We start from the raw sequence: 21347 nt of genomic DNA, 5'->3' as shown, positions 1-21347 counted from the left end.
AGCCATTGGAGCAGGGACTTGAACATGACCCTCTCAGGGGAGTGTTCCAACCACTGGACTATAGAGTCAACCTCACACTTCCTTGCTCTCTGTCTGACCCAATGAATATTGAGTTATTTTATACAAAGTGGAACAGCTTATCAGGAGAGATATGGATCTGGGTCCTAAACCCCACCCCTTTCTTCTGCATTTCGCTCAGGGCTAGCTTAACTAGCACCCTACTCAGCTTGCTGGGTTCTAAGGATCCCTTTCTTAGGCACCTAACTCTCCCCATACAATGCATCTTCAGCCCCCTCCCCCGCCTCCACACCTCCCTCCCCACCCAGAGGTATGTGATTAACATGTTAAAAATTAACACGTTAATTTGGGTTTAAGTTAATTGCAGGCATTAACTGTGATTGATTGACAGCCATACTTGATGGGGACCACATCCTGAAAGAAATCCTTTCTAAGCCCCCTTTTCTGGCCTTCAAACAACTGCCCAACCTCTCCAAGCTCATCATCAGAAGCCAGCTCCCCACAGACCAGGAAACATCAACTCAAAGTGGCACCAGACCCTACAAGAACAACAGATGCAAAATTTGTAGACATATCTCCATTGCTACAATGATCAACACCCCCCACAACACACCTTTCAAGATTTTTGGGTCCTACCCATGCCTATCACAACGGGTGGTATACCTCATGCAGTGCACTAGATGCCCCAATAATAATAATAATAATAATAATAAATAATTAATAACTAGGTGGGTGAAATCAGACAATCACTATGTTCTCAAATGAATTCACACAGAAAAAATAACAAAAGATTAAAATACCCTACCACCCATTGGCAAACACTTTTCACAAAATGATAACTCCATATCTGACCTCTCAGTCCTCATCCTCAAAGGAAACCTTCACAACAGCTTCAAAAGATGAGCCTGGGAGCTTAAATTCATAACTTTGCTAGACACTAAAAATCATGGACTGAATAGAGACACTACATTTATGGCTTATTTTTATTACAACAATATATAACTCACTAATCCCCCTCCCCAGCCTTTTTAATCTCCCCCACTCCATGACTGGAGGGATGTTAACTGGCCATGTTCCCTTGAATGGTACCTTGAAATATATGTTAACTATTTGGGCTAAACAATCTGTTTGACCTTGTATTTAGCTGTGACACACTGAGTACATTTCCCAGACCTGAAGAGCTCTGTGTAAAGCTTGAAAGCTTGTCTCTTTCACCAACTGAAGTCGGTCTAATAAAAGATATTACCTCATCCATCCTGTGTCTAATATCCTGGGACCAACACGGCTACAGCAGAATTTCTGTGTCTCAGCTTAGTTCACATTCATATTTTTTCACTTTTTCCTTTTTGTTGTTATTGTTTTTTCAGCCCTTCTTCCCAACATGATCTCAAGAAGAACTGGCCAAGTTGTCCTAGTAAATAATATCCAAGGAAAATTAGGAGTCCCATTTCGTGCTGCTTGTAAGTCATTACAAGACAAAATTTACATTTTAAAGTGTGAACTATACCTTTGACGTGATGATTTTGATATTAGCTCATTAAATATGCTAATTTGGAGTAGGGTTCAGCAAATCATCTCTATGACTTCTGGGATGAATAAATTGCAAAGGACTGGCTAGTGTGGTATTGGGCTTTATTTATTATTTTAATCTGTCATTATGTTCTATGCAGTTGTTAATATAGTTTTTTAATTCACAACAACCATGGCCTTGGCCAACTGGGAAATATCAAATCAGGCCCAGACCCTGCAGTGGAATTAATGACACTTCCCAGGGGTGCACATGCCTGCATCAGATTGCAGGATAGTGGCTGATGGCACCACAAGTGTTACTGATAGGTTACACAAAAATACCCCAGAATCTATATGCTTCTGGAAATAACATCAATGTATAGATCTGAGATAATAATACATTTACCAGCACTACATTTTAGTTTCAGACTTATTGTATACTTTTCAAGATTAATTCTTACGAGGCAGTGAGGAGACAAAGGTAATGGGCTAGATCCCTCGCTGGTATAAATTGGCATAGTTCCACAGAAGCCAATAGAGCTACACTGATTTACGCCTCCTGAAGATCTGGCCCACTGTTTTTGTTTTGGTTTGGTTTGGGTTTTTTTTGGGGGGGGGTTGCAAAAAGGTAGTTATAAATCTTCTAATCCAGTTTTTCCTAATTCTCCTCTTTCCTTCCAATAAATAATTATCCTCCACATTTGCTACTCAAATATACTTTACAAAATCAGTTGCATTATATTAGTCATATATTTCTTCAGAACCTAGTGGATCCAAGCATATCCTGCAGGGTGCAATGTTTATAGCTCAAGTATGACTGGCAGATTAAGATACTCAAATCTTTGGTGACTGCTTTATTGTCTGCCCTAGTGTGGTGTGGCAGGTAGGAAGTCTGGACAAGTATCAGGTTAAAATAATGTTAACTCTTTAGTAATCTGAATACACAGTGTTGGACCCTAAGTACTTGTGCCTGGGAAAGATAAGGACAGGAACCAGAAGAAAGGATCAAAAAGCCAAGAGCAAACAAGGTGTGAAGAAAGAGAGTGCGATCAGCAGTGTGGAATGCAGCTGAGAGATCAGGGAGAATGAGGACTAAAGAGATGCTCTGAAAGTTCTGCAGGCAACTGTTCTCAGAAACTTTGGCAAGAGCAGTTTTAGGGGAGTGGAGAGGGCTGAAGCCAGACTGGTGTTATACTGGCTGGAGTTAGAGGAGTGGGACTCCAAGGAACACATTCAAAGAGTCTGGAAGTGAAGGCTAAACTGGTGAGGGGGCAACAGATAGAGAGGTGCATGTTGGTGTTGGTGGTGTTGAAGGGATGTTTTTGATGATGTGGGGAGATCAGATCATGGTGATATTGTGTGGGAGAGGAGCTGAGAAGTTATACATAGTAACTGAGTAGTTAAGGAGGAGTATCAGGTGCTATACTCTTTGAGGAGTCTGATCTCACTATGACCTTCATGTGTGCCTGCCTCCTCACTCTATGAGCACTTCCTTTCAGCTGCCAAGAATTAGACACAGTCATCTCCTCTCTGAGGCCTGGTCTACACCTAAAAGGTGTTGGCTATAATACTTTGGATTAATTTCAGTTGTTGGGTTTAGTGTGCACAGGATTGGTGGCCTGTGATATACAGGAGGTCATACTAGATTACCCGGTGGTCCTTTCTGGGCTTAAAGTCTCTGATTCTTTAATTTACCAGCAAAGCCAGAGCCACAGCCAACAGTTAGGAGTTGAAGCTAGAGAAATTCACACTGGGAATAAGGTACAAATAGTTAACAGTGAGAGTAACTGGAACATTGAAACAGCTTCCCAAGAGATGTGGCAGATTCTCATTCACTTGCCATCTTTACATCAAGATTGGATTTGTTTCTAAAAGATACACTATAGTCCAACCAGAAGTTATTGGGCTCAGTGTAGGAGTCACTGGATTACATGGTCTGTGCTACGCAGGAGGTCAGACTAGCTGATCAAAATGGCCCCTTCTGGCCTTAAATTTAATTAATCTATGGTGATGAGCATCCCAACAAGCATCTTGATAAGACACAGATGTCAGGGTCTTTTGTATTCACCCAGAGCTGGGGGACAGGAAGGAGCTTAGGCCCTGTAAAGGGAGTAGTGATGGCTAAAGGAGTGACATCATGTGGGAGACCAAAACATGAGGACATTTGCTTCTGGAGTAACCAACCACTGGAGTCAGATCCTTGCCATTTGGAGGAAGTTGTGTCTTTAGAAGATGGAGGCATCATACCCCAATATGCTTCACCAAGAGACATCCTCCACAAGTAGGGATGCAGTGCAATGGCAAAGGAAGACGCCACCATTTGGTAGCAGATACCTCATAGGAAGGAGATCCTGTGGATCAGAGGAGAAGAAAGCCCTCACTGAAGTCTGGCTTGTTCACTCTGAACTCAGCAAATTCCTACATGCCGCTTGGGATTACATTACAAGTGGATGGGGTTCTAGTACAGGCCGGGTTGGGTACAGGAGCAGTGTTCTTCATGGAACCTTGCTCTCTTCAACAAAGGGTTATGGTCCTCTTTCTAGGCTTGGAAGAGACAATTTCCCTTCCTTGGTACCAGCCTCACCAACACATTCATTTATAGCAATTTATAGCAAGATGTGCAATCTGTTGGCCAGAGTGGAAAGGTACCTATTTTCAAGTTAACATATTAACACATTAAGTTTACACAAAGTTAATTTATATGGGTGTTTTCTCCCATTCACACACAAACACTCTCTCATGAGTATGGTAGTGCTTTCAATCTGGGCCAGCCTGGTTCAGAGCAGGCTGTAGGCTAGAGCCTGGGTGCTGCTTTCACCTTGCAGTGAGGGTGCAGGCTAATACTCCAGTGTTGATAATCTTCCAATGTCTTCTCACAAGTCCCTGTATGTCCAGAACAGGCAAGTTTCCCCATAATTCACTCTAAAGTGATTCAACTGACTCCAGCATTAAAGACCATGGGATCTATCCCCAGAAACACACAGAGAAGTGCAGCATCAGTGAGGACACAGTAATTTGGGTATGGTTTGCAGTGTGGCTGCTCCCATCCTGGCAAGGCTAACTGGGGAGCTCAGGCCCAAGTGCTGATCAACTGACTCTTCAGTGAAGACACCCCCCTTCTGGACAGCTCTCTTTGGCCCGTTTTCTGTCTTTCTTCGACTGTCCTACTAACATACACTGCTGAAGTATCATGAACTCCAAAGGTTAAAACAATTATAGGTTAGAGCCCAAAAATCATGAAACTTTAAAAAAAGGATTATATCATATTTCTGGATCTGTCTTTTCCTTGTTGATTCCTCCCCTGGTCTCAGCCCCAGTACGTGTGTGTGATAATTAGAGTTGCCAGCTCGGACACACCAGGGTACAATTCAGATCAATGAATAGCTGTGTCATCCCACCCTGCAATCTGGGGTGCCCTTTACTCTGCTTTGCTGCTGTAGCCTCCAACCTGGACTGCTCACAAACAGCCTCCAGCATGTAAATCACTCCCAGCTACATCTGTGTGTGCTGCAGCCAGCCAGCCAGTCACACCTTGGCTCTTCCCAGCCTAGGTTATGCTGCATGGTGACCCCAACAGACTCTCAGTCTTAGGTTTTCCTCCAGAAATGTATGTTCTGTACTGCCCAGCCCTCTCCTGGACAGTACAAATATGTTAAGTCCCTTATTCGTTTAACAGAACAATATACACACAATTCATTACCCCAAATGAAGTTACCCAGACACTTCAACTTGAACACACTGGATTAGATAAAATAGTAAAACAAGTTTATTAAATACAAAGAGCTAGATTTTAAGTAAGTACAAGTAATGAGGCATTAAAGTAGGAAATAGTTACAAGAAAAACAAAGATAAAACACATACTGGTGCCTAACTTAATGAACTACGTTAGATTCAAAGCAAAGTTTTCTCACTACATGCTTTCAGCAGTCTTACTGACCAAACTCGGATGGTCAGGATTCTCTACCACCCCCAGAGTCCAACCACCACTTCCTTTGTATATTCAGGTGCAGTGAGTGAGAGAGAAAGGGAGAAAGGCAGTGTGTGAGAGAGAAAGGGGTGCCTAGGGGTAATTGCATTTCCTTTTTATAGTTTCAGTCCCCCTGTTGAAAACCAGGTGAGAACCAGGAGCCTATGCAGAAGGATAGTCTATACTGGTTTTTTTCACCTGTTTGAATTTCCTTTGTTTTCCCTTCCTGCTTGAAGACTCTGTTTCCTGCTTGAATGCAAATTAAGGCTAGCACAAATTCCTTCCTTTATTTAGGACAGACCTGACTTCTGCCTGGGCAGGGCTGTGGGGTTTGGAATGTGTGTTAATAACACCAGACAGGGGAATCTTATAATTTCACATACAATGCTGCCATACATATTTTACCAGGACAATACTGACCAGCAAATTATGATTTTTCAAATGATACCTTACAAGGTGTAAGCCTGGCTTAACATACGTGACTTGCGTCATTTCTTAGTAGGCATGACTGGGAAGGTGAATAGAAGCTTAAGTTATAGGTCGGGGCTTCACAAACTGTATGCTTGAGTCAGGATAGTGCTAACTAAGATAAGCAGCAAAACTCAGATGCTAGAGACAATGGACAAGATAAAGCTGGAATGTAAAGATCAGGTTCCCTGTGAACAGCATGTGGATAGAGCATGATGTATAGGGACTGGTTCCTGCAAAGTAACCAATCCAATAACAAAATGTGTGATTTAATGTAGAGAAAATACAATGTAATGTGTTAATGAATATAAAGGAAGAGTTTTTCCGTGTAACTCTGGATGTGTGGTATGCTCTATACCCACCCCTACTTTTGAGTCTGATCAACACAGTAGCTTTGCTGTAGGTCCAATAAAGGAACCTGAGTGATGAAATCCAGAATAGAACTGAGTGTTTTGGATCCCAGAGAACTGGATGAAGTGTTCTCCCAGAACTGGAAAAGGTGTTCTGGATAAGCCAAGTGGAAAAGGTCTCAGAGGGAATCTCAACAAAAGGCAGGCTTTGTGTAAGATTATTAGAATTGTGTGTAGGATGTAAATACAGGGGTGTATTCAGTCACACCAGCTCTCCCAGATTTATTGAGGGAGGTGATTCCATTCCCAGCAGCAGGAGCTCTCACTGCTATCTGATGGTGCAGAATTTTCAGCTTTTCTTCAGACTCCCAAATCCCATGAATTAATTCTGTCTCTCCCACCTGACACCCACCTAATCCCCAGCCCTGCCACTAATTATATGCCCTCACTGCATGTCAATGCTTGCCCAATATCTGCACCCCACCCCGCTCAGCAATTAATTCTGCTCCCCAGACTTCAAATCAATTCTGCCCCCACATCTGACAGTCACCCAGGCCCAGCATCAGCCCTGTGCCCCTCTAGCCTCCACCTCTGCTTCTCCTGCAGTTCTTGGGGGATCTTCACAGCCTGCTCGCAGGCCTTGGAGGGTCAACTGCAGCGGGCCACTCTTCCCTCCCCCTCCTCCTTTTCCCAGGCCTGGTATTGCAGGATTCGGGGACAGAAGAGCAGGGAGCAGAGTGACCCATTACATGGGGAGCTGCCCTGAACTGCTGGGCTCTTTCTGCTCCTTCTCCCTGTTCTACTACACAGAAGTATTCTCTGGCTCCCATGGCAGTGGGGAGAGTTCTGCCTGCCCCCTGCCCCTACTTCCTGAGCAGAGAAGCTAATCGGAAGTACAGGCTGGACTGGAAATGTGTGATGGCTGGTGTTTCTCAATAATGCTAGCCTGGCTCCAGCAGGGGTCAAAATTGGGTTATTAGATGAAAGGGCCAGAGCTGGCAACTATTTTTTAACTCAGACCCTGATAAACAGATTTCCTTGTAAATTCTCATAAAAATTATTCTCTATGCAAAGAGTAAGTGCTGTAGGTTTTGGGAGGATACAATCTATTTAACCAAAGTGGTTAAATCCTTGGTTTAAATGTTAAATTCATCTCAACCTTAGCTATGGAGTGATGGTCAGTGCTTTCATAACTGTGTCTGTATGATGTACTACTGTCCATTTCACCTGCCCTCAGCTGCAGAGTGAATCTCTTCGATTGTTAACTTTGGTTTTCTCTCCTCTCTCTGGAAAACTGTTATCATGTGCAGGCAGAGTTACGAGGCAGAAATTTCCAGGTATGCATAAGTCGGTGTTTCAGCATTTTATAAGGCTGTTTCTCCTGTTGCTTTTCTCTTAGATGCTGCTTCTAAGCACGCTGCACAAGGATTTTTTGATTGTCTTAGAGCTGAAGTGGAAGAATTTGATGTTTGTATCAGCACCGTGAGTCCAACATTCATCCGTTCATACCATGTTCAACCAGAGCCTGGCAACTGGGAGGCCTCCATTTGGAAATGTAAGATTCAAAGAGCAAATGAGAGCCAAAGGAGCGGTAGAAGTAGAAGATAGGGAGGTAGGGGGTGGGTGAATAGAAGGCAGCCAAGAGGAGTGTGTTTCAAAGTGGATCAAAGCTGATCAAAATGCTCTAGAGAAATGTTAGTGCATGGCAGCAGAGTCCACACGTTAGTGCAAGGTAGATTTACATCCCACCTTGCTGTGAGCTAAGGGTATGTCTACCCAGCCTGTGGAAGTGAGCTTCTCAGCCCAGGTGAACAGCTCTAAAAATAGATGTATTGACAGCTCTTTGAAGTTGCATTTTGGGCTGGAGCCAGGGCTCTGAAGCCCACTCCCATCCTTAGACATACAGTAAGTGTTCATTGAGATAGGCCCCCAGAGAGAACAGATGATGGGGGCAGAATAAAAGAGAGATTGTATAAGTCATGTGAGCAGTATAGGGAGAGGAGGAAAACATGGGAGAGTGTAATGGAGTGTGTGAAAAGAATGGCACCAGGCAGGGGAGTGATAGCAAGGGAGCTGTGATGGGGAAAGGAAGTGGAGATGGGGAAAGGTGTGATGGGAGCATGGAAGAGAAGGCCAGCAAGAAGGGCAGGTGAGGAAGGGAAGGACAGTGGAGGAGGAGTATGCCTGGGGTATTGAGAAGAAACAGTGAATGAGTTCAGCTTGGGTGAGAGAAAAGATCATGCAACTTTACTCACCATTCTGCCAAAGGAGTATTCAACTGGGAAAGCTTTTGCAGCCAGTTGATCTGATTCTGTATTGCCAACCCAAAGCACCGAGTCAAACCCCTAGAAATCATGAGAATGACTTAAAAATCATAAGATTTTTTTAAATGTACTAAATGTTGGCTCTGTTTCTTTACCATCTGGTCTCAGTCTTTAGTTTTCACTCAGTTCACCTTTTCAGGCTTTTCCTCATGTCAGGTGGGCTAAAAACTGGGAGTTTGGTGGTCAGTGTGTGAGGTGAATTTGGTGGGTCTGAGCTCTGATGACACAAGCTCCGCACTGTACTTTGCGTTAATGTGGAGGTTCCCAAACATTTTGCCAATATGACCCTATTTTAGCGATTTATCCTCCTGGGACCACAGACAGCAAGGAAGATTGCCATTTTGAACAGCAAAATGGCATTCTCCACACAGTATGTCTTCACATGCACTGTTTTGTGTAGTCCGTTGGTTTGACAATGATGTTTTCATGCTATCTCTTTTTGTGGATTCTGGAGTGACTCTGAAGTCCAAAGTGTGACACACATGCTTGTGAGCAGATCAGGCAGACAAAGTCATTAGTGAGTGTCTTGATAGCTATAGTTGTATGAAGCTTTTCCCTTGCAGCTGACAGTCAATTATTTCTGTCCTCTTCAAAGATTTGGAAAGCTCTGAGTGTTGTGTGTCGCCATGCTGATCTATTTGATCAGCCTTCTCGAGATCATCTGGTTTTATTGCACCAAAGTGCGTGCTGTTTTTGATGCTGCCCTTGTAGTGCTTTCTAGGGTGGCCTTGATTCCAAAGTCCTTGTGCCAATTATCCATAGAAATTTTTTTCTGGGGAGTTGATGTTCAGGCATCCTAATGATGTGTCCAACCCAATGTGGCTGGGCTTTTATCAGCATGGCCTCAGTGCTTATGCTATTTGACTTTTGGAGAACCTCCAGGTTAGTAATTTTGTCTTGCCAGCAGATCCCCATAATGGCACGCAGAGATTGCATATGGAAGGCCTCTAGCTGTTTGATATGCCATTTGTATGGTGTCCAGGTCTCACAGCCGTAGAGGAGAGATGTGATCACAAAAGTATTGTAAAGTTTTATTTTTGTTGAGAGGGTTATGTTGTTGGATTTCAGGACTTTGTTACGTAGCTTTCCTAATGACTGAGAAACTTTCTGTATCCTGTTCATGATCTCTTTGTCAAGAGATCCATCATTGGAGATGTTGCTGCTGATATAGGTAAAATTGTCGATTTGATTTAGTTGGGTTCCACTAATGGAGATGCCAGGGGATATGGCAGGGAGCAGTGAAGATGACTGATGCAACACCACAGTTTTCTCCAGGCCGATTGTGAGGCCAAACAAGTTTGATGCTTCAATGAAGCGATCTACGATGCATTGGAGAGCTCCCTCTGTGTGAGCTAGGAGGGCACAATCATCTGCAAAGAGTGCTTCTCTTATTAGTAGTTCTTGTTACTTTTGTTTTTGCTCTAAGTCTTATAAGATTGAAAACTGAACCATTGTGTCTGTATCTGATGTATATGTGTCTGTTGAGCCTGTTTGTAATATGGTTGAGAACTTGGGTGAAGAAAAGATTGAACAATACAGGGGCAAGGACACAGCCTTATTTGACTCCATTTGAAATGGGAAAGGAGTCAGTGAGATCTCCATTAAAAAGTACCTGACTTTGCATCCCCTTATGGAATAAATGAATGATCTTTACCAGTTTTTGTGGGCAACCAAATTTTCTGAGAATCATCCATAATCCTCCTCTGTTGACTGTATCAAATGCCTTTGTCAAATCAATGAAGATGCAGAACAGATCCATGTTTTGTTCGATACATTTTTCTTATATTTGTCTGATACTAAAAATCATGTCTATGGTGCTACAACAGGCCTGAATCTGCACTGAGCCTCAGGTAGATTGGCTTCTGAGACAGACGAGATCTGTCAGTTCAGGAGGACGTGAGCAAAGATTTTTTCAGCGACAGACAGGAGAGATATGCCACGGTAGTTATCACAGATCGTTTTGCTACCTTTATTTTTAAATGAAGGAATAATTATGGCATCTTTGAAATCTTGTGGTATTTCTTCGTTCTCCCAGATGTCAGTAAGGATTTTCTGGAGTGTTGTTGCCATCTTTGGACCAGCAGATTTATATATTTCTGCTGGTATTCCATCTCTGCTTCTGGACTTTCCTGAGTTCATCATACTGGTTGCCTTTTCTGTTTCTTCAAGTGAGAGTGGTGAGTCAAGGTGGTGTTGAATAGGCTTTTGAAGCACTTGTTTCAATTGAGGATGTATGGGGTGTACGGGAGAGGTAATACCTTTGAGTGATTCCAACTGCCGCACTCTTCGAGTGTTTTTATTTCCTCTCTGGTCTTCAGTGTACACCCAGCTCTCACCTATGGCTGCCACACCCTGGTAAACTGCCTCAGCAGGTGGGCTAAACTAGGTGAGGATAACCGGAAGTGTGGAAACTGATGGTGATTTAGGGATTACCCTCCCAAGCATATGAAGACTGTTCTGGTAGCCAAGGCGAAAGAGACCATATACTGTTCCAATGGCTTGAAAAGCAGTGCAGCAACGCATTGTGGAAGGCGACAGGCGTGATGGGGCACTAAAGAAATCATGGCTATCCACTTCAGCTAAAGAAGCCTACAGTTGTAACAGCCTTTGTGCCACTGGGCCAAGCTTCAGCAGCTGAGAGAATGGGATTGCCCCAGTGCAATGACTCCCATGTTAATCAGCCTCACACACATGTCATTCATGCATATCTCTCTTCAAAAGTCCTGTGGCAACAGAGTGGCAAAGCAACAGGTGAAGATGATTACTGGCAGTGTAGCCACAAGCCTGCATGGAGGCAGCCTGGGACATTGGTCACGCATCCCTGACCCAAGGGCAGCAGGGAAGCTCGGCAACTCCCCAGACAATGGAGCGATCCTTTTTAGGATTGCACTGCTCTTCCTTTGTAAGGGAAGGGGCTAGAAAAGGTGCCTCAAATTTTGCCTGCCCAAATCATATCTGGCCAGCTTACCGCAGCTGGTGGATCAGCCTCAGTGCTGTTGAAAGCCAAAGATAATTAAAAAGCACTAAAGATTGCTGCTTGGAACTTCAGGACTATGATAGATAAAGACAATACCTCTCGATTTGAAAGAAGAACAGCTCTCCTTTCAAAAGAACTAGCCCAGTATGACATTGACATTGTAGCCCTCAGTGAAACTAGTTTGGCAGATGAGGGCATTATTACAACAACCAGCTGGGGGTTACACCTTTTTTTGGAAGGCAAAAGCACCACACGAAGATAGAATCCATGGAGTGGGAATTTCCATCAAGATCAAACTCTTGCAATGTCTTGAAGACTTCTCAATAGGCATCAATGAAAGACTCATGAAACTGTGGTTACCCCTAAATAAGTTGTGATTTGCTACCATCCCACAGTTTTGGAACCAATGCACTAATGGGTCAACTCAGCAGAGATGCCAAGAACTGTCTGGGCCGTGGGGACTGAGCTATCCCTGGGGACCTGTGATGGAGTGTGCATATCGTGCATTAGGCAGGAAAGGGTTAATCCCACACTATGGGTGGAAGAAATCATGCCCCTCAGATCCTGCTGGGCATGCTCCAGCTGCTGTGCTAGTATAAAGGAGAGTAGCCCAGCTAAGTCTGGGCTGACAGCCAAGGAAGAAGGATACTTGGGGAGGCTCCAGCCCAGGAAGTGTTATAACCCTTGCCTGTGGGAGCCAGATACCCTGATACCCAGATCGGAGACCTGTTGCTTACAGCTGACCAGCGGGAGTTGGAGTCCCAGGGAGATACCTGTGCCAAGGAGCCCAGAGACCCCAACACCATATGGACTACAGCTTCAGGAAGCATGGTAGGAAGTAGCCCAGGGAGGTGCAGTGAGTGGTATCTCCCACCCGTGTGAGGTCAGCGGGTTGGATTCCCTGCTGTCCTAGTGGTGGACAACTCCGGCACTGTTAGGGCCCTCAGCGGTGGGCCCAGGTCCCCCTACCCTAGCTGCCACTGCCCTTTGGTGGTGGCCCCCCAGATCTGGCCATTAGGCCATACTGCCCTGTACTCTGGAGCCGCTGTATTGTCTCTGGTCATTAGGCCATGCAGCCCAGAACTCAAGGGCAGCCACTGTATTGACTCTGGCCATTGGGATGCACTATTGTGAGGCCCAGGACAGTTTGGTAGACTGTAACTGTGGTGCCACCACACCTACGATCCACCCCAAAGGGGGATGGAGTGTACATACACTGCCACAGGCCCCTAGAACAGTTGTTCTCAATTGGAATATGTGCACCACTGGGGGTACGCAGCGGTCTTCCAGGGATTAGGTAAATTAATTGTCTAGTTTCACAATAGAGTACATGAAAAGCACTAACAAAGTTAGTACAAACTAAAATGTCATACAGACAATGACTTGTGTATACTGCTCTATATTCTATACCAGTGTTTCTCAACCGGGGGGCGGGGGAGGGTTGCCATTTATCTTACAATTACATGATAAAAATGAAAAAGTAAGTAATTTTTTCACCACTTTTGTATTTTTATATCTGATTTTGTAAGCAAGTAGTTTTTAAGTGAAGTGAAACTTGGGTGTACGCAGGACAAATCAGACTCCTGAAAGGAGTACAGTAGTCTGCAAAGGTTGAGAACCACTGCCCTAGAGGAAGTTCTCCCCTAACTCAGGGCTGAGCCACGCTGCCAGGGCAGTGTGTGGGGAAGTTTTCCCTCAGGCTGTGCAATAGATAAACAAAGGGCAGGGCTATAGGAACAGAAACCCTCTCAGCAGGTGCCACAGCGTCTCCATATGGCAGAAAGCAGCATTTACAGGCAAATGCCTGCTTCATCCCCATGGCCCATGGGATCTGCTGGGTGCTGGAGAATGATGGGGCAGCCAGATATGCGAGTATCTGGTGTGATGCATGGCATTTGGCTGCCCTGATTCTCTGACATGCCATCTGGGCATGGCTGATGCATGGGGCCCTTCCCCAAAGTGTTGTGGCATGAAATCCAAAGGCAACCTTCCTCTGTCCGAACCCACCCGTTGTGTCAATGTTCTGTCTGTGTCCCAGAAAGCAGGGCTGGCACTAGACTTCCTGGTGCTCTAGGAAGATCTTCCCTGGCGGAAACTGTTGTGGCTGCTGGCAGGCATCAAAGCCACAGGTAGTTGCATTGGTGCAACCATTCCCAGGCATGGCTCCTGCCTCTGGGGAAGATACTCTTCAAGAGCAGCCCCCACTCCCCAGCTGCCAGTGTAGGGGAGTTGTGGGGGCTGGATTGAAACCGTGCTGGTGTCGTGACTCTGGGCTGGATTGTCAATGGTATTTAGATGTCTAAAAATGCAAATAGGTGCCTAGAGGGATTTTCAAAAGCACCTAAATATCTGTCAGAAATTCCATGAGGTTCACAGCAGTAGCTGTGCACTTCTGCAAGCTTACAGCAGTGTGAACCACCCCTTCAACTCTACGGGGTGTTCTCCTTCACCAGTGATGTCAGCGCTGAGTGCCTATGGTGTGCAACAAGTTTGGCTCCTCAAATGTACCTGTAACAGCACCATGTGCCTGTGCCATGCACTGAACCTGCCCATTCTCAGCTCCCCACCCCAGTTTGAGTGCTGTGTGCCTGTGCCATGCACTGAACCTGCCCATTCTCAGCTGGTCAGCCTGGTCTCAGCATTGTGTGTTAGTAGCAGGCAATCAGCCAATATTTTAAAAACAGGTTTTCTGAGGGAGAAGCTATATTTCTGTATCCCTGACTAAATAACCCCAAATTTGCAAATAATTCTACACCAGGCTTTCAACCAGGCTAAACCCCAATAATTCTACACCAGGCTTTCAACTGACAGCTGTCTTTAGGCCAGTCAGACTATTCATGTGGATTTTAGAGCACTTTGAAAAATCAACTCTAAACAGATGGCTCTGCTCAACCTTAGCTATCATGCTGCAAGGGCTGCATCAGAATTAACTATCCTAAGCCTGTTTCTCTCCTCCTGTTTGCCCCTCTACTCCTCCACCATTCTCTCCTGAGAGTTGAAGTTCCAACAATGTGCTTAGTCTCGCCTCCTGTTCATAAAATATGGGTCATCCAGGCAGGGAACAAGAAAAAAGCCATATGACAGGTCTCTCTAGGTGCATAGATGGTTTCTCCCACTGCGGTGTCTGGGGGCCTCAAGTGGTCAGTCACAGCTCAGAAGGTGAATACCCGAATGAACAAGTATAGGGAGGAGTTCATGTGCAATGAATTTGAATTTGGTCAAACAGAATATGCATTGAACAGTTTACAAATAGCAAAGAAATTCATAAAAGGTGATCTCTGGCTATAGATAATTCATGATAATTAAAAGGCTCTAAAATTCACCAAATCCATTTGTTGCTGCTTGAGACAGGCACCTCCCCAATAGCTTCATTTCAAATGGTCATCCAAAAGATAGGACAGAGCAGAGCTTGGGCTTTGTTGCTAGCTCCAAATTAAACATGCTATTTCTTGTATTAGGACCTTCTCTGTGGTGCTATCTTTTGCCCTTTACACAATAGTAACAGTAGAAGAAACCATACAGGGACAGTGCGACCCAAATGTACTAAATATTCACAACATCATGTAAAGTCTAGTTACAGACACATTGCTTCTTTGGCTGGCTTCTGAACCACCACTAGATCAAGGCCAGAAGGGACCATTCTGATAATCTAGTCTGACTTCCTGCCTAGCACAAGCCAGAGAACTCCACCTGGTGGTTCTTGCATCCAGCCCATAATAATTTCTGGTTGAACGTTTGAGCAAAAATGGTTCAACCACTTTTGAGAGAGAATAGAAAGAAAAAAGACATCTTTCCCCCAGCAATTTTTGTTTGTGTTTTCCTTTTGAACAGGTTTAGCAGGGAAATGCTTTAGGCACACTTGCCATTGTCTAGTTAGAAATATGTTTATAACACACATATGCGCATATACGTTAATACAGGCAAATGTAAGGTCCTACAACTAGGAACCAAGAATGCAGGTCACACAGAATGTGGTACTGCATCCTGAAAAGCAATTACACTGAAAAGGACTTGAGGGTTGTTGTAGAAACCAACTGAACGTGAGCTCCCCAGGCCATGCTGTGACTAAGGGCACTAATGTGATCCTTGGATGTATAAGCAGTGGGATATCAAGTAAGAGTAGGGAGGTGGCACTACCTCTGTATATGACATTGGTGAGATCATTACTGGATACTCAGTTCAGTTTTGTGGGCATCATTGAAAAAAACTATTTAAAAATGGGAAAGAGTTCAGAAAGGAGCTATTCAAGGTTTGGAAAAGCTGACTTACAGTAAGAGACTTAGGAAGCACAGTCTAGTTTATCCAAGAGAAGGTTAAGAGAGGACACAGTTACAGTCTATCAGTACCTACACAGGTAGAAATTTCTGATAGTACAGTACTCCTTAATTTAGCAATCAAAGGCTGAACAAGAAGTAAGGGTGTAAGCTGAAGCTGAACAAATTCAGACTGGAAACGTGTCAAATTTGTGTAACAGTGAGTATAAGTAACCACTGGAATAACTTGCCTGGGAATGTGGCATGTTCTCCATCACCCGGGGTCTTTAAACTGAGACTGGATATCTTCTTCTTCTAGCTCAACCAGATGTAATAGCAGAGGTGGGCAAAGTCCTGCCCGGCCCCTGAGCTCCCAGCCGGGGAGGCTAGCCCCTGGCTCCTCCCCTGCTGTCCCCCTCGGCAACCTCAGTGCACCACCAACACTCTGGCCCACCGCTCCTGCCGGGCAGCATGAGCGGCGTGGCTGGCTCCAGCCAGGTGGTGGGGCTGCGAGCTCCTGCAGCTCTGAGCGGCATGGTAAGGGGGGCGGGCAGCAGTCTGAGGGGGCAGTCATGGGACGGGGAATAGTGGGGGTTGCATAGGGAGTGGGATCCTGGGGGGCGTGGTCAGGGTTGGGGAGTCTTGGGAGGGGGCGGTCAGGAGACAAGGAGCGGGGGGGGGGTTGGATGGGTCAGGGGTTTGGAGGGGGGCAGACAGGAGGTGGGAAGTGGGAGGTGGCAGATGGGAGCAGGGGCGAGGCCATTTGGGGAGGCACATCCTTCCCTGCCCGGCCCTCCATAGAGTTTCACACACCGATGTGGCCCTCAGGCCAAAAAGTTTGCCCACCCCTGCATTATAGGCTTGATGCAGGAACCTCTGGGTGAGGTTCTCTGCCCTGTGTTCTGTAGCATGATCAGAATGCCCCCTTCTGGCCTTAAACCTATTAATCTAAAACAGAAAAGGAAAAGAACTGGATGGTGGTTTAGCCACAAGCCCTGTGCCTGGGGTGGCTGGTGCCTGTGCTGCAGCAGGAGCAGTGCAGAAAGAAGTTCTGCCTCCAAAGGGAACCGTTTCCTTTCCTGTTTCCCCATTGTTCCCAGGGGTGCAATAATTTCTGCTGTCCTACACCAATTGAATGAGAAACACCCCCCACACCAGTTTAGCTGGTGCAAGGCTCTGCCCACTCTTCACCTACCTACTCCAGGGCACAAGGTAAGCAGTGAACACACTGCAGCTGCTTGCACACCTCAGTTCAATGTCAGGGTGCCTGCAGGGGGGTTGGGATATATGTAGGGAGAGCAGATTGTACACCATAGGTGCCAACTTCCCCTGTTCCCCATGGGTGCTCAACCCCCTCCTCTGCCCCCAGCCCCGTCCCCTCCAACCCCTTCCCCAAAGTCCCCGCCCCAACTCCGCTCCCTCCCTGCCAATATTCTAACTCCTTCCCCAAATCCCAAGTCTCCATCCCGGCCCTGCATCTTCCCCGAACGTGCCACATTCCCACTTCTCCCCCCACCACCTCCCGGAGCGTGCTAACACTGCCAAACAGCTGTTTGGTGGCATCCGGGCAGGAAGTGCTGGGAGGTAGGCAGAGGAGCATGGATGCGGCGCGCTCAGGGTGGACGGAGATAGGGCTGGGGGAGCTTGGCTGCCAGTGGCTGCTCCAGGCCCAGAGCACCCATGGAGTTGGCACCTATGTTGTACATCACCGTATGCTCTTGCTTGTCTGATCATCCCATGTGAGGATCTAGCTGATAGGATTCATTCTATTTCAGTTCATACTAGGGCTGTCAATTAATCCCAGTTAACTCAAGCAAATACTGAAAACAAATTAACCTGATTTTAAAAAAAGGAGTACTTGTGGCACCTTAGAGACTAACAAATTTATTAGAGCATAAGCTTTCATGAGCTACAGCTCACTTCATCGGATGCATTAGCTCACGAAAGCTTATGCTCTAATAAATTTGTTAGTCTCTAAGGTGCCACAAGTACTCCTTTTCTTTTTGCGAATACAGACTAACACGGCTGCTACTCTGAAACCTGATTTTAAAAAGTAATCACTGTTTTAATTCCACTGTTTAACAATAATAGAGTACCAATTGAAATGTATTATAAATATTTTGGATGTTTTTCTGTGTGTTCAAAATAATGATTTCAATTACAACACAATACAAAGTGTACAGTGCTTACTTTATATTATTTTATTACAAATATTTGCACTGTAAAAAAGTTAAACAAAAGAAATAGTATTTTTCAATTCACGTTATACAATCTCTTTAGCGTGAAAGTGCAACTTACAAATGTTGAATTATTTTTTTTACGTAACTGAATTCAAAAACAAAACAATGTAAAAATTTAGCACCTACAAGTCCACTCTGTCCTACTTCTTGTTCACCCAATCGCTAAGACAAACAAGTTTGTTTACATTTATGGGAGATAATTTTTGTAACCTGCATTGCAAGGTATTTACATGTCAGATATGCTAAACATTCGTATGCTCCTTCATACTTCGGCCCCCATTCCACAGGACACACTTCCATGCTGATGATGCTCACTAAAAAAAATTTATTAGTTACATTTGTGACTGAACTCCTTGGGGGAGAATTGTATGTCTCCAGCTCTGTGTTTTACCCTAATTCTGCCATATATGTCTACAGAACCCAATCCACAAAAAATAAAATCAACCTCCCGTTGGTGGCATCTCATTCGGATGATGAAAATGAATGTGTATTTGTCTGCACTGCTTTGGATCATTATTGAGCAGAACCCCCCCATCAGCATGGAAGCATGTCCTTTGGAATGGTGGTTGAAGCATGAAGGAGCATACGAATGTTTAGCATATCTGACATGTAAATACCTTGCAACCCTAGCTACAAAAGTGACATGCAAACGCTTGTTCTCACTTTCAGGTGATATTGTAAATAAGAAGCTGGCAGCATTATCTCCCATAAATGTAAATGAACTTGATTGTCTGGGCAATTGGGTGAACAAGAAGTAGGACTGAGTGGACTTGTAGGCTCTAAAATTTTACATTGTTTTATTTTTGAGTGCAAAAATTTTTTGTGTAAAAAAAATCAACATTTGTAAGTTGCACTTTCACGATAAAGAGATTTCACTACAGTACTTGTATAAGGTGAATTGAAAAATACTATTTATTTTGTTTATCTTTTTTACAGTGCAAATATTTGTAAGAAAATAATATAAAGTAAGCACTGTACACTTTGTATTCTGTGTTATAATTGAAATCATTATATTTGAACATGTAAAAAAAATCCAAAATATTCAAATAAATGGTATTCTATTATTGATTAACAGTGCAATAAAAACTGCGATTAATTGTGATTTTTTTTAATCTCGCAATTAATTGTGATTAATTTTTTTAATCGTTTAACAGCCCTAATTCATACATATATTCTCCTTCCCCAAACATCCGTCCACAATAGTATCCCCCAATTGCCAGCTTCTTTTGATATTGACAATATATCACATAAAATGTATATTCAGAACTTTGCATAAAACACCAAAGGACTGACTCTGATCTCTCTCTCGGAATTAGAAGTAATTCCATTGACATCACAGAGCTCTATACAACAAGTGCAAGGATATTCAGAACCAGGCTTTTATTCCTAGCAAAGAAACCAAGATAAACATGTAGGGTTGTGTAGGTTGTGCACGTTTCCTGAGAGGAGAGTGTATGCTCAGTGATTATTATGTGGCAGTGAGGAGTTTTCTGGATACCTTAATTGCATTTCCAGACTTTCTAACAGTTTCTAAGGGGCTTTTCCTTAATTTACAGAAATTCTATAGCTGTAAGAGTAATATTTTTAGGTGGTGGTGCTGTTGGTGACAACTGGCAATGTTACCTGAACTCCATTGAAATATGCTTTTAACCTTCTGCTTATACAAAGCTTCTTGTCTGGAAATTTTTTCAGGGTTTTAAAAACATTAAAGATGTGCTCAATGTTGGAAGGGCCTGTAGACTTTCCAATTCACACAAGGATTGTGTGTATGGGAAAAGGGAAGCCAGGAGAAAGAGGGAACAGAAGGAGATTTTTTAGAGGAAAGCTGTAAAATGATTAAATGAGCTGGGGATGGAGGGAGAGAGGAGAGGAGGGGCAGTTGGAGGGTGGGAGTGAGAGGAACTAGGGGTTAAGGAAGCAGGTTGGGGTCTTCTTAGCACTAATTCACAGCTGGTCTGTCTGTTGCTCCATCGCTCCCCAGGTCTGCCTCAGTTAGGCTATACTTTTGTCCTGCTCCACACCATCTGGTTGCTGCTCACTCCTCTCTGATCTGATTTACAGTCTTTTTCAGAAAGCTGACATATGGCGTGCATCCAATGGAGGTTGCTGAGGAAGTTCTGCGCACAGTGAGCAGAAAGAAACAGGAGGTGTTTATGGCCAACGCCATCCCCAAGGCAGCTCTTTACATTCGCACTTTCTTTCCGGAATTGTTTTTTGCCATAATTGCCTCTGGTGTTAAGGAAAAGCAGAAAGTAGAAGAGAAATGATTTTGTTCAGCTCTTTTTTCTATTTGTGGCCTGAATAAAGTCTGTGTTTCAAAAGTGAGCATTTTCAGCTTCCCTTTCAGTGAACAGTAAAGCTACCAGTAAAGCCAGGTTGCTGCCAGACTACAAAGACTTTAAAGATTGCACCTCTCCCGAAGCCAGTGACTAAGATAAAGTATTCTGTTATTTGTATTAAAGTAGCACCTAAGGCCCCTTTGTGCTGGGATATGCACAGACACAGAGTGAGAGACAGCCCCTGCTCCAGATAGTGGACAGTCTATAACTAGAGAAGACAGCCAGAGGGTGGAGGGAAGAGTGCTAACCCCTGTTGGGGCTCCCCCGAAACCTCTTCCACTCATTTTCCCAAGTACTCAGTTCAACTATAGGCATTGTCATTTAGGTATTTTTATTTGGCATCCAACAATGCTAGGCTGAGTTGATCAGACTCAGATCCAGAGAAATTGATGCAGGGTATATCACAGTTCCAAAGTTGCACAGAAACCCTTTCACTTTATATTCATTATACATCTCATTGCATTTACTATACATTGCATTACATGGTTTTGAATTGGCTTGGTTACTTTGCAGGAACTAATCCCTGTGCAGCATGTTCTGTTCCCAGCCATAGTGAGTACAGCCTGAGGGCTAAGGGGCGAGTTGGGAAAATAAAGGGAGGATAACTCATGGGCATGAATATATGTGAATAGGGCAACTGAACTGAATACTGGCACCATTTTCCATAGGCGGTAGTGATTTTAGTTGATATCGCGCTCCTGAGGGTAACAGAGACTGAAACGGAACAGCTCCTGCAGGTGTCCAGCTACAGACCAGGGCTGTATGCTGCTAGCCTGTGTGCTGCAATGCTGAAGTAATCACTCAGTGATGTGGAAAAGTATCCTACCATGGTGGAAGAAATAAAGCAGCCCTCCCCAGAAACATTTGGCAAAGGATTTCAGACCTCCTCCAGGAAAGTTTCA

At 44.4% G+C, this 21347-nt stretch overlaps 1 protein-coding gene across 1 annotated transcript in view; it reads left to right on the top strand.

The window, feature by feature from the left end:
• Positions 1-20400, top strand: part of DHRS7C (dehydrogenase/reductase 7C) — a 31999-nt gene extending 11599 nt beyond the window's left edge. The window contains exons 5-7 of the mRNA XM_038372004.2: positions 1386-1478; positions 7712-7867; positions 20168-20400. Coding sequence (XP_038227932.1) covers positions 1386-1478; positions 7712-7867; positions 20168-20373 — 455 coding nt within the window. The 3' untranslated portion in view covers positions 20374-20400. The remainder of the gene's footprint in view (positions 1-1385; positions 1479-7711; positions 7868-20167) is intronic.
• The last annotated feature ends 947 nt before the right edge of the window (positions 20401-21347 follow it).

The sequence above is a fragment of the Dermochelys coriacea genome, chromosome 14 (assembly GCF_009764565.3).
Source record: "Dermochelys coriacea isolate rDerCor1 chromosome 14, rDerCor1.pri.v4, whole genome shotgun sequence".
Lineage (NCBI taxonomy): Eukaryota > Metazoa > Chordata > Testudines > Dermochelyidae > Dermochelys > Dermochelys coriacea.
The sequence above is the reverse complement of the archived record's forward strand: the minus strand, read 5'-3'. Positions and strand labels throughout refer to the sequence as shown.